The sequence below is a fragment of the Hordeum vulgare genome, chromosome 5H, assembly GCF_904849725.1.
Source record: "Hordeum vulgare subsp. vulgare chromosome 5H, MorexV3_pseudomolecules_assembly, whole genome shotgun sequence".
Lineage (NCBI taxonomy): Eukaryota > Viridiplantae > Streptophyta > Magnoliopsida > Poales > Poaceae > Hordeum > Hordeum vulgare.
The window spans coordinates 40,121,442-40,145,484 of NC_058522.1; the positions used below are offsets into that span (position 1 = coordinate 40,121,442).

General features: G+C 43.2%; 1 protein-coding gene across 1 annotated transcript; it reads right to left on the reverse strand.

Annotated features, from left to right (window-relative positions):
• Window positions 1-5,983: 5,983 nt before the first annotated feature.
• On the reverse strand, window positions 5,984-8,254 carry LOC123397789. Its single transcript, XM_045092321.1, has 4 exons — window positions 7,940-8,254; window positions 7,344-7,748; window positions 7,192-7,253; window positions 5,984-6,073 (listed from the first exon to the last, which is right to left on the reverse strand). The coding sequence occupies exons 2-4, from the start codon at window positions 7,671-7,673 to the stop codon at window positions 6,025-6,027; spliced, it is 441 nt and encodes a 146-aa protein (XP_044948256.1). The 5' UTR covers window positions 7,674-7,748; window positions 7,940-8,254; the 3' UTR covers window positions 5,984-6,024.
• Window positions 8,255-24,043: the final 15,789 nt, after the last annotated feature.

Here is a 24,043-nt window from a genome sequence, read left to right on the forward strand (position 1 = left end):
AAGGGAAGAGGCCACAAGTGCACTCACATACTCAACTACAAGTTGAAGAAAGGCCCCTTCCCAAGAAGACCCAAGCCAACACTCCTCATGTTGAGAAATCTAAAGGGTAGATGTTGCTACTTATGTCGTGAGAAGGGTCACTTCGCTTCTTCCTGCACGAGAGGTAATTTATCCAACCCAATCATTATTGATGATATCTATTCACTTGGGAAGGATAAGGTTGGCAATGTGTTTGCCAAGTTTGTTGGTACTGAAAGTGGTGTCAAGAAAAGTACCATTTGGGTTGCCAAGCCTATTGTGACTAACCTCTTAGGACCCAACGTGGTTGGGGACCAACAAGCTCAAACTTGATCAATAGGTGTTTGTGGAGGACATTAGAGACTTGGATACATAATGAAGAATTAAGGGGTCTTCATCATTCATATTATCTCAAGCCAAGTCATTTGGATTATCGAGTTTCTATCTTATATCCAATGTGCCTCCTTACGGTAACTTGTAATTAAACTGTTTACGTTGTTAGTTGCTTGCCCCTTTGCATGTTGTGGTTTTGTACCTTGCATGCGTTTGTATATGTTGTGCTTCCAACTTGCTTATCTTGAGTAATCGAGTATGTGTATGTTGGTTTGCATATCATGTACATGTGAGTCTTGTATTGAGACTTTTTGCATCTTGTCTGTATCTTTGTTGGCTCTTGTGAGAGATTAATGGATTATCCCATTGTGGGGGAGTGATGTGCTTTGCACACCTCACAATCCTATAAATGTGTATACATAGGGAATACCACTTAGTATTGATATTTCAAGATTATCTAGTTTCTATGTGGTATGTCTTACTCATGAGAAATTCAAATTCTATATGGTCCATTAATTATCTCTTGTTGGTTTTAATTTGCCACTTGTTAATATTGTTGGTTTATCACATTATGGGGGAGTAATATGCTATGTGCATATTACAAACCTAGAAAATGTCTACATTTGAGGTGTTGCCACCTAGTGTTGATATTGTAAATTATCTTGTTCCTAGGTGGCATGTTAGCTCTACAAGTGTCATTTGCTTGTGTTTTATGGGTAAAGATGATCTTGGATATATTTGCGATCTACCAATGAGTATCACTTCCAAAATACTTCTTGTCCTTGACAATTGGTATTCCCATCATGTGGTAGGAATTGCTAATCGTCTTTACATTGGATTTTGTGTTTCGTTTGTCTTCCTTGCCTCTTGTGGATCTATTTTAACATGTCTAGTGTTTTTATAGATAGAGAAAGTGATGATCCCATCTTGTGCATTTTGTATTTAAATGAAAATTCTATATAATGCACGTCCCTTGGGGGAGCTATCCTATTTTCTTTAGAACACTCTCTTTATTCACCCATCATAAAATCTTTTGATCCCCATCAAGTGTGTGTTGATGGGAGGCAAGTCTTGCTCTTTATGATGCTTTGTGCCATCATGAAAATTTGTCGAGGGTTTGGTTTGTTGGAACCTAGCTCTCTTTTGGAAATTAGATACCTCGTGTTTGTTTTCCTTCAATTGGTATCTTGTTTCCTTTTATTTGGCATGTGTCCATGGATATCTCATTCCTTGAGGTATCTTTTAATTGATATCCTTCAAGTGATAGTTTTTTTATTTGGGATCTTATTATCACTTGATACCTTGTCTTTTGGTGACTTATCAACTTTGTGTTGAGTTGATTCTTGAGAGTCTTGAGCATGCATATCTACTATATACAACTTCTTTTGCTTGCTTTCTTTCTTTGACTCAATATATAGGGGAAATTCCACCTTGTCATAAATTGGCTAAAGTGTGCATGAAATTCAAATTCATATCTATATGCACATATGTATGTGGAGTTTGTCCCATGTATTGTTGGTTTTCTAACTCTTTGGTCCCAATGAGTTTGGGCACCATTTTGTTTGTTTTGTTGTTCCAGGAACAACTGGAGATGCATTGGATGCTCGGCTCACCTATAAGGAAGGTGTTGAGACCATGTGATTATTGGATCCAAGTTAGGATGATCAAAGAACAACTATCTACTACATCAATCCAATTTTGTCTCAGTAACAAGTATCCACTTCATGCATTCTTTTCTTGCAAAGGCCCCAACCTGTCTTTTCTTTTCCAGGTTGCATCATGGCATGTATCTCTTGATTCGTTCTTGTAGTACTTGTTTCCTTTCTCAAAGCATCCGAACGATGATGTCTCACTACTAGTTGGGATGTCTTAGATGTTCGTATGTTGGAAGTTCATATTGTACAATAAGAAAATATTAGGCCATGTGCTATGCTTCCAAGCAAAAGATCTTCTTGATATATTTATGACTTCCTTTTGGATATCTAGTTTGTTCCTTCTTGTAACCATTTCGTGTGTACATCCTTCTTTATGGATATATATCATCATGATTGTCTTCTACTTAGAATCTTATACACACAAGAGAAGTTACATCTCTAATTGATATCCTCTTTTCTTTCACGTCCACCGTTGCATTTCCTTTTTCAGTTTTTGGTGGCTTCGTGAAAGGATTTGTCTTGAGTGCGTATCTTATTTTCCTACATCTTGATGCACTCTTTGGCCGTGAAGATTATTTTTCCTCATGCTTGTCTTGATGAGGGTTTGCCATTTTGATTGGTATCCCTCCTCTTGACAAGGTTCTTACTTCCTATCTTCACCATGGGTTGCCACAAGCGTTGGTTCTTATTTTGTTTATTAGTAAGCTTGTGAACCCATTTTCTAGTATGTGTGTGTGGGAATGATATGTCTTGCACTTTGTGTCTCATTTCATCAAGATTATGTTGATGAGTAATGCTCATCCTTATCTTAGTCTTCTCAAGTGCTTTGCCATGACTCACACACATTACTTTGGTTGAGCCTATTCTTAAGTTGCTTCTTTTACATGTTGCTAGACTATTTGTTTTGTGCAATTGATATGCTTATTGTCTCATCTATCTTCTTGCACTCGTTGTGTGTTTTTATTCATTTTGGGGGAGCAACGATCCTATTTTGTGCACCTGTATCAAATACAAAAATCTCGTATTAGTGCACAAATCATGGGGAGCTTCTCTAGTTTTGATAAAACACTCTGTTGCCTTTATCATAATATATTTTATTCATGTGGTTCGAAGGACCATATGATTGTTTGTTCCATCTGGTATCTTTTGATTGCTTGCCTCTATTTTTTGTATGTCTTTGTGGCATACGATCCTTTTATTTGCAAGCTTTGGGTCCTCAATATAGTTTGTTTTCCTCCAACTACTTATCATTGTATTTGTGTATTTCTTTGCACTCATTTGCTGAGAAGTACACACTTTTTGGAGGACCACCTACTATATTGGCTTTCTAAATTTTTCGTCCATTTTGGCAATCGATGCCAATGGGGGAGAAGTTTAGAGAGTTTACTTTGGATATGTTTAGAGGGTTTTGCTTTTATTGCGTAAGCATTTACATCTTGCACGCATGCATTATTGCTTTGTATGTGTGCGCTTGGTTATGCTTATTTCCTTATATAAACTCTCTTGAAGTGGTTGTCATCAATTACCAAAATGGGGGAGATTGTTAGAGCATATATCTCCATATGTGGTTTTGGTAATTGATGACAATTCCTATGGACTAATGGTTGCCTTAAGTTATATTTATAGGATTTGTCCATAGGCACTTCTTGAAGTCCATCTGTTGGGTTCAAGGAGTTTATATGATGACCAAGATGGTATTCAAGGTATTATCCAAAGAATGGTCATAGAGACACAAGGTTGATCAAAATCTCAGACAAAGAGTAAATCAAGATGATCAACACACAAAGCGTACAAGATGTACCGAGAGGGATCAAGTGATCCCATGGTATGGTAAGCATTGTCCATTACGTGTTTGTGTACTAACCCATGGTCTTTGTGAGAGTTCTATGTGGGGGTTAGGTGTGCTTCCATGGGCTTGCGTCAAAAGGAAGATCTCATACAACCCATGAAGGATGACGTCAAGTGGTGATCGTCATCAAGATTGTGGTGTGCAAGTTTAAGTGGACCAGCACGAATATATCATGCTTGATGCTTGCCGTCCATTGTGGTGGAAATGGACTTTGAAGATATGCTGAAGAGCGGCTCGCCCATAGTGTGTATGGGAGCAATCAACTAGTCTTCATCAAGCCAACGCAATCAAGAAAGGTGGTCCATCTTGAGGAAGCCAAGATCATCGTCATCTAGCTCAAGAGGACGAGGTGCAAGGTATAGGTTTGCCCTTGATAGGTTTTCTGTTTTAGGATAGATTGTCGTACTGTCAAGGGGGACTCTCAAGTGAGTAGCTTGATCGTATCGTTCGTTGAGAGCTCAAACCATTTGCATCCTTGCATAATACTTATTGATTCTTGTTTCATGTTTCTCTTTCTGAGTTTTAGAGCTTATGTTCATCTTCATGAGAAGCTCGAGTTCATCGAAAACGGAGTCCATATGCATCTTCTATGATGTTTTCGATGTTGGGAGTTTTTACCGCTCTTATTCCAAGAAGAGTTCTCACCATTTTCTTATGGGACTTTTCTCACTTGCTTCTTATTGATATTTCTATCAATATTGTGTTAGCCCATGTCGTTAGCTTTCCAACAAACTTGGTTTCGTTGAATTCGGAGTCCGTATGCGAAAGTTATAGCAGTTTCAGTATCCAGCGGTAGTACCGCTCCTGGTGCCAGCGGTAGTACCGCCCCCGGAGAGGTAGTACCGCCCCCGGAGCGGTAGTACCGATCCGTCGGACTATTTTTTGCATACTTTTTGGCCTCAGCATGGTTGGTGAACCTACCGAGTGGTAGTACCGCTCCATGAGCGGTAGTACCGCTCTGTGCGGGCTGTGAGGCTTAACGGTTGGATTTTTCCCCAGCTATAAAAGGGGGTCTTCTTCCCCATTGAACCTCATCTTTTTAGATCATGTTCTTCCCCCATTGTTGACCTTCTTCGAGCTTGCTAACTCTCAATCCCTCCAATGATTCTTGCTAGTTCTTGAGGGAAAAGAGAGAGGAGATCTAGATCCACATTTCCACCAATCACTTTCTCCTCTAAGTGAGGGGAACCCCTTGGGTCTAGATCTTGGAGTTCTTCGTGTTCTTCTTCGTTCTTCCTCTCATTTTCCTCCCTAGCATTAGTTGCTTTGGTGGGATTTGGGAGAGAAGGACTTGTGCACTCCGTGTGCCCTTGCCATTGCATTAGTTGCATCGGTTTGAATTCTCCACGGTGATACGTGGAAGTGAAGTTTGAGAAGCTTATTACCTTTGGTACTTAGTACCCTAGATATTGTTCTTCGTGGATGCTTTGGCATTCTAGAAGCTTGGTGGTGTCTCGGAGCTCAATCATTATGGTGTAAAGCTCCGGACAAGCGTCGGGGTCTCCAATTAGGTTGTGGAGATTGCCCCGAGCAATTTGTACGGGTATCGATGACCGCCCCCAAGGTTTGCCATTTGTACGGGTTTGGTGACCGCCCTCAAGGGTCCCTTAGTGGAATCACGGCATCTTGCATTGTGCGAGAGCGTGAGGAGATTACAGTGGCCTTAGTGGCATCTTGGGGAGCATTGTGCCTCCACACCGCTCCAACGGAGATTAGCATCCGCAAGGGTGTGAACTTCGGGATACATCATCGTCTCCGCGTGCCTCGGTTATCTCTTACCCGAACCGTTTACCTATGCACTTTACTTTGTGATAGCCATATTGTTTATTGTCATATATCTTGCTGTCACTTAGTTGTTTATCTTGCTTAGCATAAGTTGTTGGTGCACATAGGTGAGCCTAGTTGTTGTAGGTTTTGTGCTTGACAAATTAAATGTTAGTTTTATTCCGCATTTGTTCAAGCCTAAACCGTAATTATTTTAAAGCGCCTATTCACCCCCCTCTAGGCGACATCCACGTCCTTTCACCCGTGACACAATGAGACGCTATTTATTCAACTATTGTCTCATGCCAACCGAAATTCAACCAACATCAACAAGTAACACAACAAAAGAATATCTTGACTTAACAACACAAATAATTTGTGTGGTCACATACCTCACATCTCTGATCATGTTCCAACCAGCCATATAGATGAGGTGCTTAAAATGCTTGAGGTCCTGCAAACAAGGAAGATCAAAATGCAAAATCCATAAGATCATATTTCAAATTAGAATGGCATATCTATAATGATATTAAGCATAGGATACCTTAGAATTTACAATCTTGTTCAACTCTTTTTCGAAAGTGATCCTGGGTAAAGACTTAGTTGGCCCTTGCATGTTGAAATCAGAAAAACCAACCAGTCTACTGTCTACATCCAGCACAGGTACACCATGACCAGTGTTTGGGGCGGGACCACATTCGTCTTATGGCAAGTCTTAAAGTTCAACTGCAGCAATGCTGCTACCAAGGGCAATGAAATATGCCTTCTGATGGAGGATTTCGAAAGGGAAACCTCGATATCAAAAGCCTTACTTTGTGACGTTTGTTTAGGGATATACAAACATGGAATGTTTGCTCCACAAAAAGATTTGGATATCCTCCCATCACACAGGAATATGTTTTCATAGACATAAAAAAACAATGTGTACACAAAACATGCTATGAATCAAAAATAAAAATGCATTAGTTTGAAAATAAGTTGGAAAAAACATATGTTCATCTCATGGCAACTCCCAAATTTCAATGCAACAACGATTCTTCCAAGGGCGATGGAATTTGAGGCTGCCTTCTGATGGACAAATTCCTGTGTGGAAGCCTCAACATTAAAAGGCTCAGTTTATCAGCTCAAAAAAAAGGCTCAGTTTATGACATTTTCTCAGGAATATACTACAATGGAATGTTGGCTTCTATGAAAGCTGAAGGACTCGGATGTCCTCCCATCGAAACAAAATTTTATAAAACGAAACGTGTGAAACATATAAATTTTGGAGAAAGCTAATGATTGTCGCATGGCAAGTCCCAAAGTTTAACTGCAACTAAGCCGCTAAGGGCAATTACAGAGGAATCATGACATTCAAAGCCTTATTTTGTGATGTTCGCCGAGGAATATACAAAACATTCAGAATTTACTGCTTATCAGGCAGAAGGACTTGGATGTCCACCCCGTGACACAATGAGACGCTATTTATTCAACTATTGTCTCATGCCAACCGAAATTCAACCAATATCAACAAGTAACACAGCAAAAGAATATCTTGACTTAACAACCCAACTAATTTGTGTGGTCACATACCTCACATCTCTGACCATGTTCCAACCAGCCATATAGATGAGGTGCTTAAAATGCTTGAGGTCCTGCAAACAAGGAAGATCAAAATGCAAAATCCATAAGATCATATTTCAAATTAGAATGGCATATCTATAATGATTTTAAGCATAGGATACCTTGGAATTTACAATCTTGTTCAACTCTTTTTCGAAAGTGATCCTGGGTAAAGACTTAGTTGGCCCTTGCATGTTGAAATCAGAAAAACCAACTAGTCTACTGTCTACATCCAGCACAGGTACACCATGACCAGTGTTTGGGGCGGGACCACAGGTATGAGTGAAGAATTCTTCATCTGAATCGCAATACCTAGATCGGCGGGTAAAAACGGAATCCACGGGGGCCTCAAATCCACCTCGTATATTATAACCGATGACGGCGGGGCTAGTGACGAGGGCATCAGATCGGGAACGGGCCGCGCGCATGGGCGAGAGCCATTCAATTTTCATCAAATCTGAAATCACAAACGAACGCAGGCGGGCGACGGGGCCATGGAAGGAACCGATCTGACCTAGCACGAGAAACTGACAAGAAAAATCAAGCCCATATTGGCTAATTAGGCGTTGCCGGTTAATTAGCAATTAAATGAATCAAAAAAAGAGAGGAGGGCTGCCAAATCGAATCGAACCGGAGCACGGATGAGATCCGGAGGAGGGGATGATCTGAACTGAACACGAGGAGGCGGGGAGGGAGCAGGATGCGGCTGGGTAAATACCTTGGTGGCGGCCGTCTTCGTCGTGGGAGGAGGAGATCGTGGATCTCGGCGACGGCAAGGGGCCCATTGCGATGGCGGCGACGTGGCCCGCCTCAGCGCGCTGCTTGCCCTCCCGCTGCTGCCGTCTCCCTGCTCCGTGGCGGGCGTGTCGGGCGAAGGCGAACGAGCTGGGGGAGAAATCAGAGGAAACGAATCGGAATGAGGAACCGAGACGTGGATGCTGCTCGTACGGATCACGCATCGCTACGAAAAAACCCAAGCCCCGCTATGTAAAAACCCGTCGCCCCATGCACGCGAAAAGAAATCTTCACGTCTCTAGCGAGGGATCCCTGGATCGCATCTCAGCGACGAGGGGACCTAGCCATCAATCGCATAACGGGTCCTTACATCGCCGCTGTCGTCATCATCGCCAAGGGAATCCACTCGCGTGCCGCCGTCGTGGACCTTCTAGGCTGCGGCGACGGACTAGAGGAGCTGTCGTATAGGTCATCATCAAGTACGCCCAACGGAGCCCTTCGCCACCGCCAAGATCCAAGAGGAGCCGCCGCCCCGCCTCAGATTCTGGCCAACTCCATACGGCTCTCGCATCGGCCTCAATCGCGCGGATCCACCATGTGACCCTGTCTCCCCCATCGATCCTCAGCACCTCCTCGTTGCTCCACCTGCAGCTAACCCTAGCCGCCAACTCTTGTTGCGGGCATTGAAGGTGGGAGCGTCGTTGCCGTGTTGCTGAGGGGGTGGAGCGGCGGTTGTGTCATGCTGGGACTGAGGAGAAGGATTTCGATGTGCTGGTCCGAGCCTGGAGAGTAGCAATGTGCCAGATTGAGGTGGACTCCGGTGAGAAGCGCCTCAATAAGCTCGGCTACAAGCAAGAACTGTGGAGGAGAGATGGCAATGGCATGTACGTTATCATTTCCTTCCATTTTTTCTACCCTATAAAACTAGTAATTGAGCACGTGCAAATGCACGTTTTGACTAATATTGTAAACATACCTGAGAATCAACATACACTTCAAGATATTTTAATTCCTGCACGCCTAGGCTAATGTATAAATCTAAAATTTGCTATTGATAATTGCAAAGTAACTCATATTTAATTATCAAGAAAATAGTAATGTGTACATATGCTTTTAGACAGCCAAATAATCACATATTTATGAATTATTTTTATATAGATTGTCGGAAGATATTATTCTCTTCTTCATAAATTCAGTTTGGAACTACTTTGATGTTAGCCAGACTCTTGTGCTAATTAAAATATGCTTTTGTGAAGATCCTTTGCATAGTGTTATGGGTTTTGAGATCTGAAAAACATACAACAACAACAACAACAACCAAGCCTTTCAGTCCCAAACAAGTTGGGGTAGGCTAGAGTTGAAACCCATAAGATCTCGAAGCCTAGTCATGGCTCTGGAACGTGGATAGAGGGTTACGCCCCAACGAGTTTCCTTTGGGTTTCATCTCCATAAGAGTGGATGGATTTTTCACGTTGGCTCGCCACGCCTATCACAACCCTCCTCCTTTACCCGGGCTTGGGACCGGCTATGCTGAGACAACATAGATCTGAAAAACATAGTGGTCAACTATTGAACATACGATGCATACACAAACATCAGAAAGGTTAGCCTTGAATGCCTGGTAAAAGATCATCCAGAAATGTCAACCTTATTAGTGAAATCCTGAAGAAGAAAAATGCACCACATGACCCATCATATATCACAGAAGTCAAAGAATCATTTTTGCATGCTTAGAACAGAGCACAGTTTAGTTGCTTGAGCTAAAAGATTGCAAAATCATGAACATGTTGACAGAAACTAACACATCGAACAAGAGATAAGAGGGGGGATGAGCGTAAAAAACTACCACTCGAAACGCCTTGGTTGATCTTTATTAAAATAGAAAAGGAGAGTTACATGAAGAACCGTCTGGCTACAGAAAGATGGTGTTCCTGACGTCTACAAATACAACAGAAGCAGAAATTACAAAAACTGGTAGAAACAATACGCAATTCAGCACATCCTAAAATCTTCTAGAATGACTTTGAAGACCTCCTAAACAAAGCTAGAACACCATCCAAGATCCTCGTGTTTCTCTCCTTCCATAGCTTCCAGCGCACCATGATCATCATAATGTCGAAATCCTTCCTCAAATGCTTTGGGCGCAGCCTTTCTAGCTTTGATCCGCCACTCCTCCATGATAGAAAAACCGCCCCCATGGAATTGGAAAATCAGCATCCACCCAGCCACGCACCTTGTTCCAGACCAGTCTGGTAAACTGATAGTGAACGAAGAGGTGTGTGCAACATTCAGGTTGAAGACGGCAAAGCTGGCATGTGATGGAGTGCGGCCAACCCTGAAGTGCGAGATTGTAAACCGTAAGACATCGCTTGTGAACCGCGAGCCACATAAAGAACTTGCAACACACTGTAGCGTACTGTAGCACTATGTCAAAATGGCCCACGAGCACCAGCGCACGGGAACACAGGTGTGCACACACTTTATATTAGATTTTCCCAAGAGAAATTGACACTTGTGGAGATGCTGGTTACATTGTGTGTTTTGGTAAAACTGTGACGGCGTTGGCTATTTTCTTCGTGTGTAGAAGCAAGATGCCATCATGCATGACTGGCTTGCGAACTGTGTTTCGTTCTGCTGGTCTTATTTTTCCGATGTCTCGAGAGATGGAGATCTTTTGTTGCAGGTGCTGCACACTGGCATCTCTTTCTCCACGATGACACTCTTCACGGAGATCACACCGTTGTACAGTAGCATCCTCTGGTAAGGGCCGGCTAGACTCATGTGGGGTTGGGTCATGGTCTCCTTCACCTGATTTGTTCGCATCACCATGTCTCAGATTTGTCCTCCTTGCATGTAAGCACAAACCAACCAAGATTCAAGAAACAACCCGGTATGTGATTGAATTTTGGTGCTTTGTTATCCGTTGCTTGTAGCATTTAGTTTGGTTTTGGTCAGTCAAAATGATACCGTTGTTACGAAAAAGGCGTGGTAGCTCTCGGGGGTCGGGATCCCCGGTTATCCTATACTAGCAAAAGAGCCCGTGCGTTGCAACGGGAGAAAAACCACCATCTTCAATGGCGATGACCACATTATGTTCATATCTCATCGCATGATTTTAAAAATTTGTTCACAAATGCAAGAAAATATTTCTTCCTTTAATTTTATTAACAATTCACAACTTAAACAATATTCATTTTTTAAAAAAAATATCATGGTTGTCAAAAAACTTGGTAACTCAAAGAATTATTCCGAATTCAAGAAACATTTTTTAAAATGTACTATAATATTCCGAATCACCCTCACAATTAATTCTTCAAAATTCACTCAGGTATATAATTAGAAAGACTCAAAAGCATTAGTATTTAACTGCATACATTCAATCATTGGTGAACTATTTTACAAATTTGGGAACATTTTTAAAATCAAGATTTTTTTTACTATTTATAAACATTTTTTAAAAATTCCACACAATATTTTATATTACGAACTGTTTTCAAGTATTTTCTTGTGAATTAGCGAATAATTTAATCTTTGAATTATCAAAAAAAAATTAATTGCATTAAAGAAATTGCTCAAAATGATGGACATTTTTTATTCACGAGTGTTTTCTCTAAAATTACGATTTTTTTAACAGGCAAACATTTTTACAAAAATCTCAAACAATTTTTGACTTCGCAAACATTTTATGTTTTATCAAACATTTATGTAAATATAATTTTTTGAATTGCGGAAGTTTGTTTTGATTTATTTGAATTAGAAAAAATAAAAATGAACAGATAAATAGTAATTAAAAAACTAAAAAACAGGCCCCCGCCCATGAGCTTGCCCAAATGGGTGTGCTGTTTATTTTTCAGCGAACAGAGCGTAGTATAGCTGGTCCCTATGTTTTGGCCGGCCCATGCAGGATTCCTGCAAAACGTTTTCTATAATTTATTGATGGCATTGGTGGGTAATATTGGACATTTTCGAAGACAATTATAACGACGTATCGCAGAAGCAATAGATGCTTTATTAATAGGTAAAGACGTTTGGCCTTGCTGAGATTCGTGCGGTGCTGTGTTGAACCACAAGTCATTTGCGGTAGTTGTATGCTTATCTAGGGCACTGTTCCAAACAACTTGGTCAGCCCATGTGCTATAGACCCCTCACCCGTCAACTCAAATAACTAGATGTTTCTCTCTCTTCACTGAACTTTGCACTCTCTCTCTTGACGTGCATGTAGCTTGTGGAACACCTCTTAAAAAACTCCTCAAAAAGCTTTGCATGGGCAGTTCTCTCTCTCGATGGTCGAGCTAGCTGGAACTTCTGCTTTCACTTGATAAAGAGTGATGGAACGGGACAACAACCCTCTTCCGCAACACCCTGTGTCTGACAAAAAAGGTAAGAGTGACCGAACGGTGTAACAGGTGAGGCAGAGCAGTATTCGATTTCGGTTTTGAAATCTTACTATCTTGTTTACTATTTACATAGGCCTGCAAATACATTAGCTGTGCAGAACATGTTGGTGAAGCCTCAACTTGGCGATCAGCCGACGAATTCTTTTCGACGACACACGCACGTATGAAAGCTAGCCAATGCACTGGATCGATTCTTAAAAGGAAACTCCAGCGAGCAAGCTAGCTAATTAGCTTTAAGCTAATGACCAACTCGTCGGAATTGCTGCATGCGGACGTAGACACGAGGCGAGATGTTTGATTGCTGCAGGACCGTCTCGGTCCTGTCGATTTCTATTGCTTTGTTTGATCTGAGATTACAGGGGTAGATTACACGCATATATATAGCAGCAATAGCTAGCAATACGAGTCCTAATCTATTTGATGATTGTACGTGTCCGAGCCGGACAAGGCTATCGTGGTTAATTCCAACAATCACCCCCCTAAGCACGATGTCCTCACTTCACAGCTTGGACGCCGATCCTTCCCCGAACTCCGTGAACTTCTATTGTCCCAAAGATTTGGTTAGGATATCTGCAAGCTGATCATCGGTGCAAACGTAGTTGACTTTAATCTTGCCTTCTTCCACTCACTGCCGTATGTAGTGATACTTCGTATCAATGTGCTTGCTCCTGTCATGATGCACTGGATTCTTACATAGAGCAATCGCAGACTTGTTGTCAACATAGAGCACCATTCCTTTCGGTTCCTTGTCTGTGAGGTCACCGAGTAGCCTTTCTAGAAATACACCTTGACACGCTGCGGTTGCAGATGCAATATACTCCGCTTCACAGGATGATAACGCGACCACCTTCTGCTTTTGTGATAGCCAACTCACTATGCTCCCGCCCAATAAATATGCCACTCCCGAGGTACTTTTACGGTCGTCCACATCTCCTGCCAGGTCACTATCACTATAGCCAAGTAGCTCCACCATCTCCTTCTTCTTCCCTCTCAAATAGACACAACCGAAATTTGTTGTCCCTTTGATATATCTGAGTATATGTTTCACAGCCGCCCAATGTTCCTTCGTGGGTGCTTCCATGAAGCGACTCACTATGCCAACGGAATAGGCCAAGTCTGGTCGTGTATTCACAAGATACCTTAGGCTTCCGACCACACTCCTATACTCCGTTGCATCAACCACAGGTGCTTTGCTTCTCTCGCTAAGTTTAAGACGAGGCTCCATCGAAACAAAAGTTGGTTTGCAGTCCTCCATGCCATAGCTTTCAAGAATCTTCTTTGCATATGCCTCCTGGCATAGTGTGATCCCCTCAGGCTTTTGTTGTACCTCAATCCCGAGATAGTAACTCAAGAGCCCTAGATCACTCATCTTGAATAGCTCCTTCATTTGTAGCTTGAATCTAGCAATCTCCTCCTCATCTGCCCCGGTTATCAAAAGATCATCAACATAGATGCTCACTAAGAGACGATCCTTGCCTTTGCCTCGCTTATACATAGCGTGCTCTAGTGGACTTTTCTCAAAACCAAGAGAAACCAGTGTACGGTCAAGTTTGATGTTCCATGCCCGAGGAGCTTGACATAGTCCGTACAATTCCTTGTGTAGTTTCAACACCTTGTGTTCCTCTCCTTCTTTGATGTACCCCGGTGGTTGCTTGACATAAACTTCTTCTTCCAACTCCCCATTCAAAAACGCGGATTTTACATCCATGTGATGTAGCCTCCAAGATTCTTGAGCCGCGAGAGCTATAACTAGCCTCACCGATTCCATCCTTGTAACTGGAGCAAACACTTCTTCGAAATCCACACCTTGCTCTTGCACGTATCCCTTAGCTACGAGCCTTGCTTTGTACTTCACAAGATTTCCATCGGCATCCTTTTTGACCTTGTACACCCACTTGAGCCCTATAATTTTATGGCCGTTGGGAGGATCCACGAGCTCCCATGTTTTGTTGTCTCGGATCGACCCCAACTCCTCATCCATAGCACGACGCCAACACTCCTTCGTGTTTGCTTCTTCAAACTTTGTCGGTTCCTCGACACTAAGCAAACATTGTCGTCCTCTTCTCTTAATTTTCACCGGATTTATGGTTTGAAATGTTTCCTTCGGATATAAATACACCACTGATCGAAGACGTACTGGTGTTGGGGGACGTTCCCTCGTCTCCTCTTTCGTCGAAGACGAAGAATTTTCTGCTGAAGTTGCCACATTTCCGATTTCTGGCGATTGGAGCACCCCTGGGCTGGCTACACATCCACGAGGTGAATCAGGTGAAACTGGTGCACGTACAAGAAAACCATCAGCCCCATGCACGTGGCTTGGTGGACTCTGGGTCATACCACCATCACGTGAACCTCCAGGAGAGGTGCTACGGCCTGGGCTACCAGCGCTACGGGGAACGCTGTCAGGCGTGCTGCAGGCTGCAGGTTGTATGGTCCCTTGCCTCGGTTGCTGCATGTAGACCCAGCAGTGCTAGGTGACGTGCTGATCGCGGGCTCAAGAGACACGGCCGACCTAGCTGGCGTGTTTTCAGTAGCACCTGCGTTCGGAGGATCGCTCTGTCCTGACGACATCTTCAGTTGATCATCAGCTTCTGCATGTTCAGGTTCGTCGTAAACGACATTAAAAATGTCATCTGATGACGGGTATACTTGCTCGGTGGAGTTCCAATTCCATGACCTCGCTTCTTCAAAGACTACATCACGCGTCACAACCACCTTGTTGTTCGAGGCGTTGCACGCACGGTACGCCTTTGTGCCCGCTTCATAGCCAACCAATATCATTGGAGTACTCCGATCCACCAATTTGCTAGTATGCCCCGCCACTGTCTTCACATGCGCCACGCACCCAAAAGTACGAAGATGATCAACCGCGGGCTTGTGTCCGTACCATGCTTCGTACGGCGTCATTCCAACCACACTCTTGGTTGGAGCCCGGTTCAGCAAATAAACGGCCGTATTGACCGCCTCACCCCAATACTTGCCCGGCATGCCTTTACTCTTTAACATGCTCCGTGCCATCGCCACCACAGTTTGGTTCCTCCGCTCCACAACACCATTTTGCTGTGGTGAATATGGAGCCGTAAGATACTGCTTGATCCCGTGTGTTTCGCAGAATCTTGTGAATTCACGAGACTTGAACTCACCCCCCCCCCCCCGATCGGTACGGAGGGCCTTCATCTTGGCTTCGGATTCCACTTCGGCCGCCATCTTTACTATCCTGAAGGCTTCCAAAGCTTGATCCTTCGTCTTCAACAACACAATCCACATGTATCTGCTGAAGTCGTCGACGATGAGCAGGAAATATCTATTTCCGGTAGGGGTGGCTGGTGTAATCGGCCCGCACAAATCTCCGTGGAGCAACCCAAGAACTTTACTTGCTCTAAAGTTTCCCTCTCTTGGGAAACGGGCCCTCCTTTGTTTCCCAATAAGACAACCTTCGCACACTTGGTCGACATGTTCGATGCACGATAGACCACGTACCATCTCTTTTTGTCCAAGTTGCCGAAGAGCCTAGAAATTTAGATGTCCGTAGCGTGCGTTCCACTTCCATGCCGAGTCATCCATCCTCGACAAGAGACATACTGGATCCACACGAGACAAGTTGAGGATGTAAAGTCTGTTCGGTGACCTCTGCACCTTCATGATTAGCATCCTCTGACGATCATACCCCCGTAGATAGCCATCTTCGAGCACAATCTTGCAACCACGCTCCTCGAGCTGGCCAAGACTTATGATGTTACTCTTTAGCTTGGGAATATAGTAAACATCCGTGAGTACCTTGTGGCCGCCATTCTTCAACTCAAACAGGACAGTACCTCGCCCTGCAATGTGAACGGTCTGTCCATCGCCGAACCGAACCGTGCCTCCCACCGAAAGTGTGAGCTCAGAAAACTGGTCCTTGTAGCCGGTCATGTGGTTGCTAGCTCCCAGGTCGAAGTACCACACGTGCCTCGCCGAGTTCATCCTCTTCTTGTCATGAAGATAAACTGCCTCCTCTATGAGCGTAACAACCTCCGTAGCTGGCGCCTTAGGAGTTGGACTATCCTCGTCCATTAGCTCGCATACTTCGACCATGAGAATCATGTCGTCGTCATCGCCTTCCTTGGCCATCAAAGCTTTCTCCTTCGGTGGTTTCTTGCACTCCGACTTGAAGTGCCCCATTATGCCACAGTTGTGACACTTGATCTTGCGCTTGTCGAACTTCTTTTTCTTCTTCAGAGCGCCGTCGCTGGCGTTCTTCTGAATTTGTTCGTTTGGCGCACGATCTTGGCGAGTGTTTTTGCTTGAGGCCTCACCTCCTTTCCTTGAGTCCAACGCTTGCCACTGAGCCCGCGTGAGCATGACATGCTCATCATTCTTCCCGTCCCCGAGACTGTACCGCATACGCTCGTCGTGAGCCTTGTAGCGTCCGACGAGATTATCAATCGACAATGTCGCGAGATCGACGCACTGCTCGATCGCCGTGACAATTTGCACGTACCGGGGAGGAGCCCCGTGCAAGAACCGACGGACAACCGAGGCCTCCGTGAGGTTTTCTCCAAGTGCGCCGATCCGATTGACGAGAGTAGCAACGCATGAAGCGAACGCGTCCACGGACTCATTGTCGCCCATGACCAAAGTCTCATAGTTCCTTAAGAGAGTTTGGAGATTGGCTTGCTTGACACGGTCGTGTCCCTCGAACATGAGCTCCAAGGTATCCCACACCTCCTTTGCCATTTCTTTGGCGATCAGGTGTTGGAGGACATCCATCGACATCACCGAGTAAATGGCCGATGCTGCCTGCCGATCCTTCGAGTGCTCGGCTCCTCCTTTCTTGAAAGCGTCGCCTCCTGGATCGACTGTGTCCCACAACACGTTGGCGTGGAGACCACACTCCATCAGGGCCTTCCAGACCCCGAAGTTCTCGCGATCAAATCGTGGGTATGATGAACTCGCCGGAGCAGCAAATACTTTAGCCGCACCGGAGTACGCCGTCAGCTGCTTCTCCGTGTCGTCCTTCGACATGATCTTCCGTTATTAGAAGATCAACCTTGCTCTAGATACCAATTGTTGGCGAAGCCTCAACTTGACGCGATCAGCCGACGAATTCTTTCCGACGACACACGCACGTATGAAAGCTAGCCAATGCACTGGATAGATTCTTGCAGGAAACTCCAGCGAGCAAGCTAGCTAATTAGCTTTAAGCTAATGACCAACTCGCCGGAATCGCTGCATGCGGACGTAGACACGAGGCGAGATGTTTGATTGCTGTCCTGTTGATTTCTGTTGCTTTGTTTGATCTGAGATTACAGGGGTAGATTACATGCATATATATATAGCACTAGTAGAAAACGGGCCTTTGGCCTAGACCCTTTAGTCCCGGCCTGCCTCTGGGCCGGGACTAAAGGCCCGGCCACGTCGCCCCAATTCTCATATCCTCCCTCGAGGCTTTAGTCCCGGCCCGTAAGGAGCCTTTAGTCCCGGTTCGTGTCCCAAACTGGGACTAAAGGGCTACGCGGTGGGCAGCCCGCATGTGCGCCACCTTTAGTCCCGGTTTGTGTCTCAAACCGGGACTAAAGTCCTCTGCCTATATATAGCACAGCCCCCCTCTCCCCTCTTTGTTGCATTTTTCTTGGATGCAGGATTGTGGGTGGGTGCTTGCTCTCCACTTTTTTTGATGCACTAGAGGTGTTTGTTGAAATGTGTGTTAGAGCGATGCCGCTTCAGTTCACCGAACACAACTACGATATGAGATACCCGAGCCACGCTTAAACCTATTCCTCTTTATTTCTACTTATTCTAAAAGGTTAGCAACTATATTTCCTCGTTTAGACCGTGCGGTACTAATTTTTAGGATCGTGATTGTATTTGATATACTGTCGTATAATGCAGATGAGCCATCCATGGATGTACGGTGATCGACGCACAGCCGCTTACAGAGAAGGCGTGCATTCTTTTCGAGATGCAGCCGATGCGAACAAGCATGGTGGTGGCTATATGTTTTGTCCATGTGTTGAATGTCGGAATGAGAAGGATTACACTTCCTCAAGAATCATTCAGAGCCACCTGCTTCGGTCCGGTTTTATGTCGGGCTATAATGTTTGGACCAAGCACGGAGAAAGAGGGGTTATGATGGAAGACGACGATGAAGAAGAGAACGATGATGACAACTACCGATCTATGTTCCCTGAGTATGCTCATACCGCAATGGAAGACAATGAAGAAGAAGATGAGGATGAAGAACGGGAACCAGATGAGCCCGCTGATGATCTTGGCCAGGTCATTTCTGATGCACGGCGAGGTTGCGACACAGAAAAGGAGAGGTTGCAGTTCGAGCAGATGTTACAGGACCACAACAAATTGTTGTACCCAACTTGTGAAGATGGCCAGAAGAAGCTGGGTAGCACACTGCAATTGCTGAAGTGGAAGGCAGAGACCGGTGTGACTGACTCGTCATTCGAAAAGTTGCTGGTACTGATGAAGAAGATGCTTCCAAGAAAGAACGAATTGCCCGCCAGCACGTACGAAGCAAAAAAGCTTGTCTACCCTCTAGGATTAGACGTGCAGAAGATAGATGCATGCCCTAATGACTGCATCCTCTACCGCGGTGAGAAGTACGAGAATATGGATAAATGCCCGGTATGCACTGCATTGCGGTATAAGATCAGAAAAGATGACCCTGGTGATATTGAGGGCGAGCCACCCAGGAAGAGGGTTCCTGCCAAGGTGATGTGGTATGCTCCTATAATACCACGGTTGAAACGTCTATTCAGAAATAAAGATCATGCGAAGTTGTTGCGATGGCACATGGAAGATCGTATGAAAGACGATAAGTTGAGGCACACCGCTGATGGTCGGCAGTGGAGAAAAATCGAGAGAGAGTTCCCGAGATTTGCAGCTGATGCAAGGAACTTATGGTTAGGTCTGAGTACAGATGGCATGAATCCTTTTGGGGAGCAGAGTTGCAGTCACAGCACCTGGCCTGTTACTCTATGTATCTACAACCTTCCTCCTTGGTTGTGCATGAAGCGGAAGTTCATTATGATGTCAGTGCTTATACAAGGTCCAAAGCAACCCGGCAACGATATTGATGTGTACCTAAGGCCATTAGTTGATGAACTTTTACAGCTGTGGACCGAACCAGGTGTACGTGTGTGGGACGAGCACAAACAAGAGGAATTTGACCTTCGAGCTATGCTTTTCGTAACCATCAATGATTGGCCTGCTCTTAGTAATATTTCAGGATAGTCAAACAAGGGATACAATGCATGCACGCACTGTTTGGATCAGACAGAAAGTATATATCTCGACAACTGTAGGAAGAATGTGTATCCATACAATCGTCGTTTTCTTCCGCCCAAGCATCCCTTAAAGAAAAAAGGCAAGCATTTCAATGGCAAGGCAGAACCCCGGGGGAAGCCTGTCATCCGTACTGGTGTTGAAGTATTTGATATGGTCAAAGATTTAAAAGTAATCTTTGGAAAGGGTTCTGGCAGCCAACCTGTTCCTAACGGCCCTGATAAGCGCGTACCCATGTGGAAGAAGAAATCTATATTTTGGGAGCTACCCTACTGGGAAGTCCATGAGGTCCGCTCGGCAATCGACGTGATGCACCTAACGAAGAATCTCTGCGTGAATACTCTAGGCTTCCTGGGCTTGTATGGGAAGTCAAAAGATACACCGGAAGCACGGGAGGACCAGGAACGTCATAAAGGAAGAGATGGCATGCATCCAGGGCAGTTTCAAGGGCGTGCCAGCTACGCTCTTACTAAGGAAGAGAAGGAAATCTTCTTTGAAGTCCTGTTCAGTATCAAGGTCCCGACTGGCTTCTCGTCGAATGTAAAGGGAATCGTAAATATGAAAGACAAAAAATTCCAAAACCTAAAGTCTCATGACTGCCACGTGCTTATGACGCAATTGCTTCCGGTTGCATTGAGGGGAATTCTACCGGAAAATGTTCGCGTGGCAATTGTGAAGGTATGTGCATTCCTCAATGCAATTTCTCAGAAGGTAATCGATCGAGAAAGTCTATCAGGGTTACAGATTGATGTGGTCCAATGTCTGGTCAGCTTTGAGTTGTTGTTCCAGCCATCCTTCTTCAATATAATGACACACCTCCTAGTTCACCTAGTCGAAGAGATTAGAATTCTCGGTCCTGTGTTTCTACACAATATGTTCCCCTTCGAGAGGTTCATGGGAGTCTTAAAGAAATATGTTCGTAACCGTGCTAGGCCAGAAGGAAGCATCTCCAAGGGCTATGGAACAGAGGAGGTCATTGAGTTTTGTGTGGACTTTCTTCCTGACCTTAAGCCGATTGGTGTTCCTGAATCTCGGTATGAGGGTAGGCTGACAAGAAAAGGCACACTAGGAAGGAAAGCAAAAGTATGTATGGACGGGCATTCTTTCTCTCAAGCACACTACACAGTTCTACACAATTCCACCGTGGTGGCTCCGTATATCGTGAGACACAAGAATATTCTACGCTTCGAAAACCCGGAGAAGGCTGACTCTTGGATTAAAGGGGAACACGAGAAGACTTTCGGCAGTTGGTTGCAGACACATCTCATGAATGACGACATCGTTGAAGATGAGTTGTACTGTTTGGCCAGGCCACCATCTTCGACTATATGTACTTTCCAAGGGTATGAGATAAATGGGAATACATTTTACACGGTTGCCCAAGATAAAAAGAGCACCAACCAAAATAGTGGTGTCCGCTTTGATGCAACAGACGAGAATGGGCACTGTTTGGAAACATATTACGGGTACATAGAGGAGATATGGGAACTTGACTATGGACCTACTTTTAAGATCCCTTTATTTCGGTGCAAATGGGTGAAGCTGACAGGAGGCGGGGTAGTTGTAGACCAAAAGTACGGCATGACAACAGTGGATCTCAACAATCTTGCGTACATGGACGAACCATTTGTCCTAGCCAATGATGTCGCTCAGGTTTTCTATGTGAAGGACATGTCTACATTAACGAGAAAAATAAATCAGCAAAAGAAGATATCGTCCGATGAGCCAAAACGCCACATAGTTCTTTCAGGGAAAAGAAACATCGTGGGAGTAGATGACAAGACAGACATGTTAGAAGATTATAATAAGTTTCATGAAATTCCGCCCTTCAAAGTGAAAACTGAACCAAGCATCCTACTGAATGATGAAGATTCTCCATGGCTACGACCGAGAAGAAAACAGAAATAATAGAGAGGAATATTGGTGCAATAATGTAATAATGTATTAAACCTTTTATGTAATGCATGTATGGAATGTACTAAATTTCAAACACTTTTCATTTTCATAGTATCCATGTAAGAGATGAGTTCTCGTTCAAAACCTGATACTTCGAGAGAGATTGTCCGTTTTGTACACGAAGTGCATCCAGTTTTTGTCGTAGCCCTCTCAACTTTTTAACACATGCTATGTTGGTGAAATGATGATAGCATGCCAACTTTCAACATTTTCAGAGTTCATTTGTAGCGCTTTTCAATTTCAGGGTCAACTAGCTCAAAAAAAATAAGTAAATGCACGAAATATACCAAATGAAGTCAGAAATTGTTCAAATTTTGTGATGTGCATTTGAATGGTGCATTTTGAACACACAAAAATTATAGAGTTCAAATAAGTTCAAAAAAATGAAATCCCTTTGTAAGAGATGAGTTCTCGTTCGAAACCCTGATACTTCGAGAGAGATTGTCCGTTTTGTACACGAAGTGCATCCAGTTTTTGTCGTAGCCCTCTCAACTTTTTAACACATGCTATGTTGGTGAAATGATGATATCATGCCAACTTTCAACATTTTCAGAGTTCATTTGTAGTGCTTTTCAATTTCAGGGTCAACTAGCTCAAAAAAAAAAAGTAAATGCACGAAATATACCAAATGAAGTCAGAAATTGTTGAAATTTTGTGGTGTGCCTTTTAATGGTGCATTTTGAACACACAAAAAGTATGGAGTTCAAATAAGTTCAAAAAAATGAAATCCCTTTGTAAGAGATGAGTTCTCGTTCGAAACCCTGATACTTCGAGAGAGATTGTCCGTTTTGTACACGAAGTGCATCCAGTTTTTGTCGTAGCCCTCTTAAATTTTTAACACATGCTATGTGGGTGAAATGATGATAGCATGCCAACTTTCAACATTTTCAGAGTTCATTTGTAGTGCTTTTCAATTTCAGGGTCAACTAGCTCAAAACAAATAAGCAAATGCATGAAATATACCAAATGAAGTCAGCAATTGTTGAAATTTTGTGGTGTGCCTTTGAATGGTGCATTCTGAACACACAAAAAGTATGGAGTTCAAATAAGTTCAAAAAAATGAAATCCCTTTGTAAGAGATGAGTTCTCGTTCGAAACCCTAATCTTTGAGAGAGATTGTCCGTTTTGTACACGAAGTGCATCCAGTTTTTGTCGTAGCCCTCTCAACTTTTTAACACATGCTATGTGGGTGAAATGATGATAGCATGCCAACTTTCAACATTTTCAGAGTTCATTTGTAGTGCTTTTCAATTTCAGGGTCAACTAGCTCAAAAAAAATAAGTAAATGCACGAAATATACCAAATGAAGTCAGAAATTGTTGAAATTTTGTGATGTGCCTTTGAATGGTGCATTTTTAACACACAAAAAGTATGGAGTTCAAATAAGTTCAAAAAAATGAAATCCCTTTGTAAGAGATGAGTTCTCGTTCGAAACCCTAATACTTCGAGAGAGATTGTCCGTTTTGTACACGAAGTGCATCCAGTTTTTGTCGTAGCCCTCTCAACTTTTTAACACATGCTATGTGGGTGAAATGATGATAGCATGCCAACTTTCAACATTTTCAGAGTTCATTTGTAGTGCTTTTCAATTTCAGGGTCAACTAGCTCAAAAAAAATAAGTAAATGCACGAAATATACCAAATGAAGTCAGAAATTGTTGAAATTTTGTGATGTGCCTTTGAATGGTGCATTTTGAACACACAAAAAGTATGGAGTTCAAATAAGTTCAAAAAACCATTGCAGAACATATGACCAAATTAATACAAGTTCATCATCACATTAAAGCGAAAGAACAGTAGTGATCAAATGTTATTATTGCAAAAAATAAATACATAAAGTTCTCTCATAAAACAACATACAACTATGTAAAACATTTAAATGCAACAACAAACGCGATCAAAATCGCAACAAAGGTAACAATTGACCCAACAACATAATGATACCAAGCCTCTTTATCAATGACATATTTTCTAATATTCCTAATCTTCAAGCGCATTTCATCCATCTTCAAGCGCATTGCATCCATCTTCAACCGCATCGCATCGATCTTCATCTTGCGATCATCGATGACATCGGCGACATGCAACTCCAGTTCCATATTCTTATCCTCAATTATTTTCAATTTTTTCTTCAAGTATTTGTTTTATTTTTCAACCAAATTTAACTTCTCGACAAGAATTTTTATGTGGCTTGGAATTTCCGGTTCACATACCTCATAGATTAAAAAAATATATGTCACATTGGTCGTCATAATTGTCATAAACACTAAATAAAACAAATAGTTATAAAAGATAATATATACCACATCCGAATCATAGACAGGACGAGGGCCGACGGAGGCGGATACCAAAACCATCGCACTATATAATAACAAAAAATAATGAAAGTGAGTAATTTATACAAGTATGTATCTAAATCATACAAGTAAGATTTTTTTGATTTTAAAAAGAAGATAA

What these genes read in the sequence shown, in the direction of transcription:
- LOC123397789 (XM_045092321.1), bottom strand. Translation starts at nt 7,673, where the DNA reads ATGAAAATTGAATGGCTCTCGCCCATGCGCGCGGCCCGTTCCCGATCT. An exon ending in ACAAGATTGTAAATTCCAAG is followed by an intron (nt 7,254 to 7,343) that starts GTATCCTATGCT and finishes CCTTGTTTGCAG; the next exon opens with GACCTCAAGCATTTTAAGCA. An exon ending in AACATGGTCAGAGATGTGAG is followed by an intron (nt 6,074 to 7,191) that starts GTATGTGACCAC and finishes CCTTGTTTGCAG; the next exon opens with GACCTCAAGCATTTTAAGCA.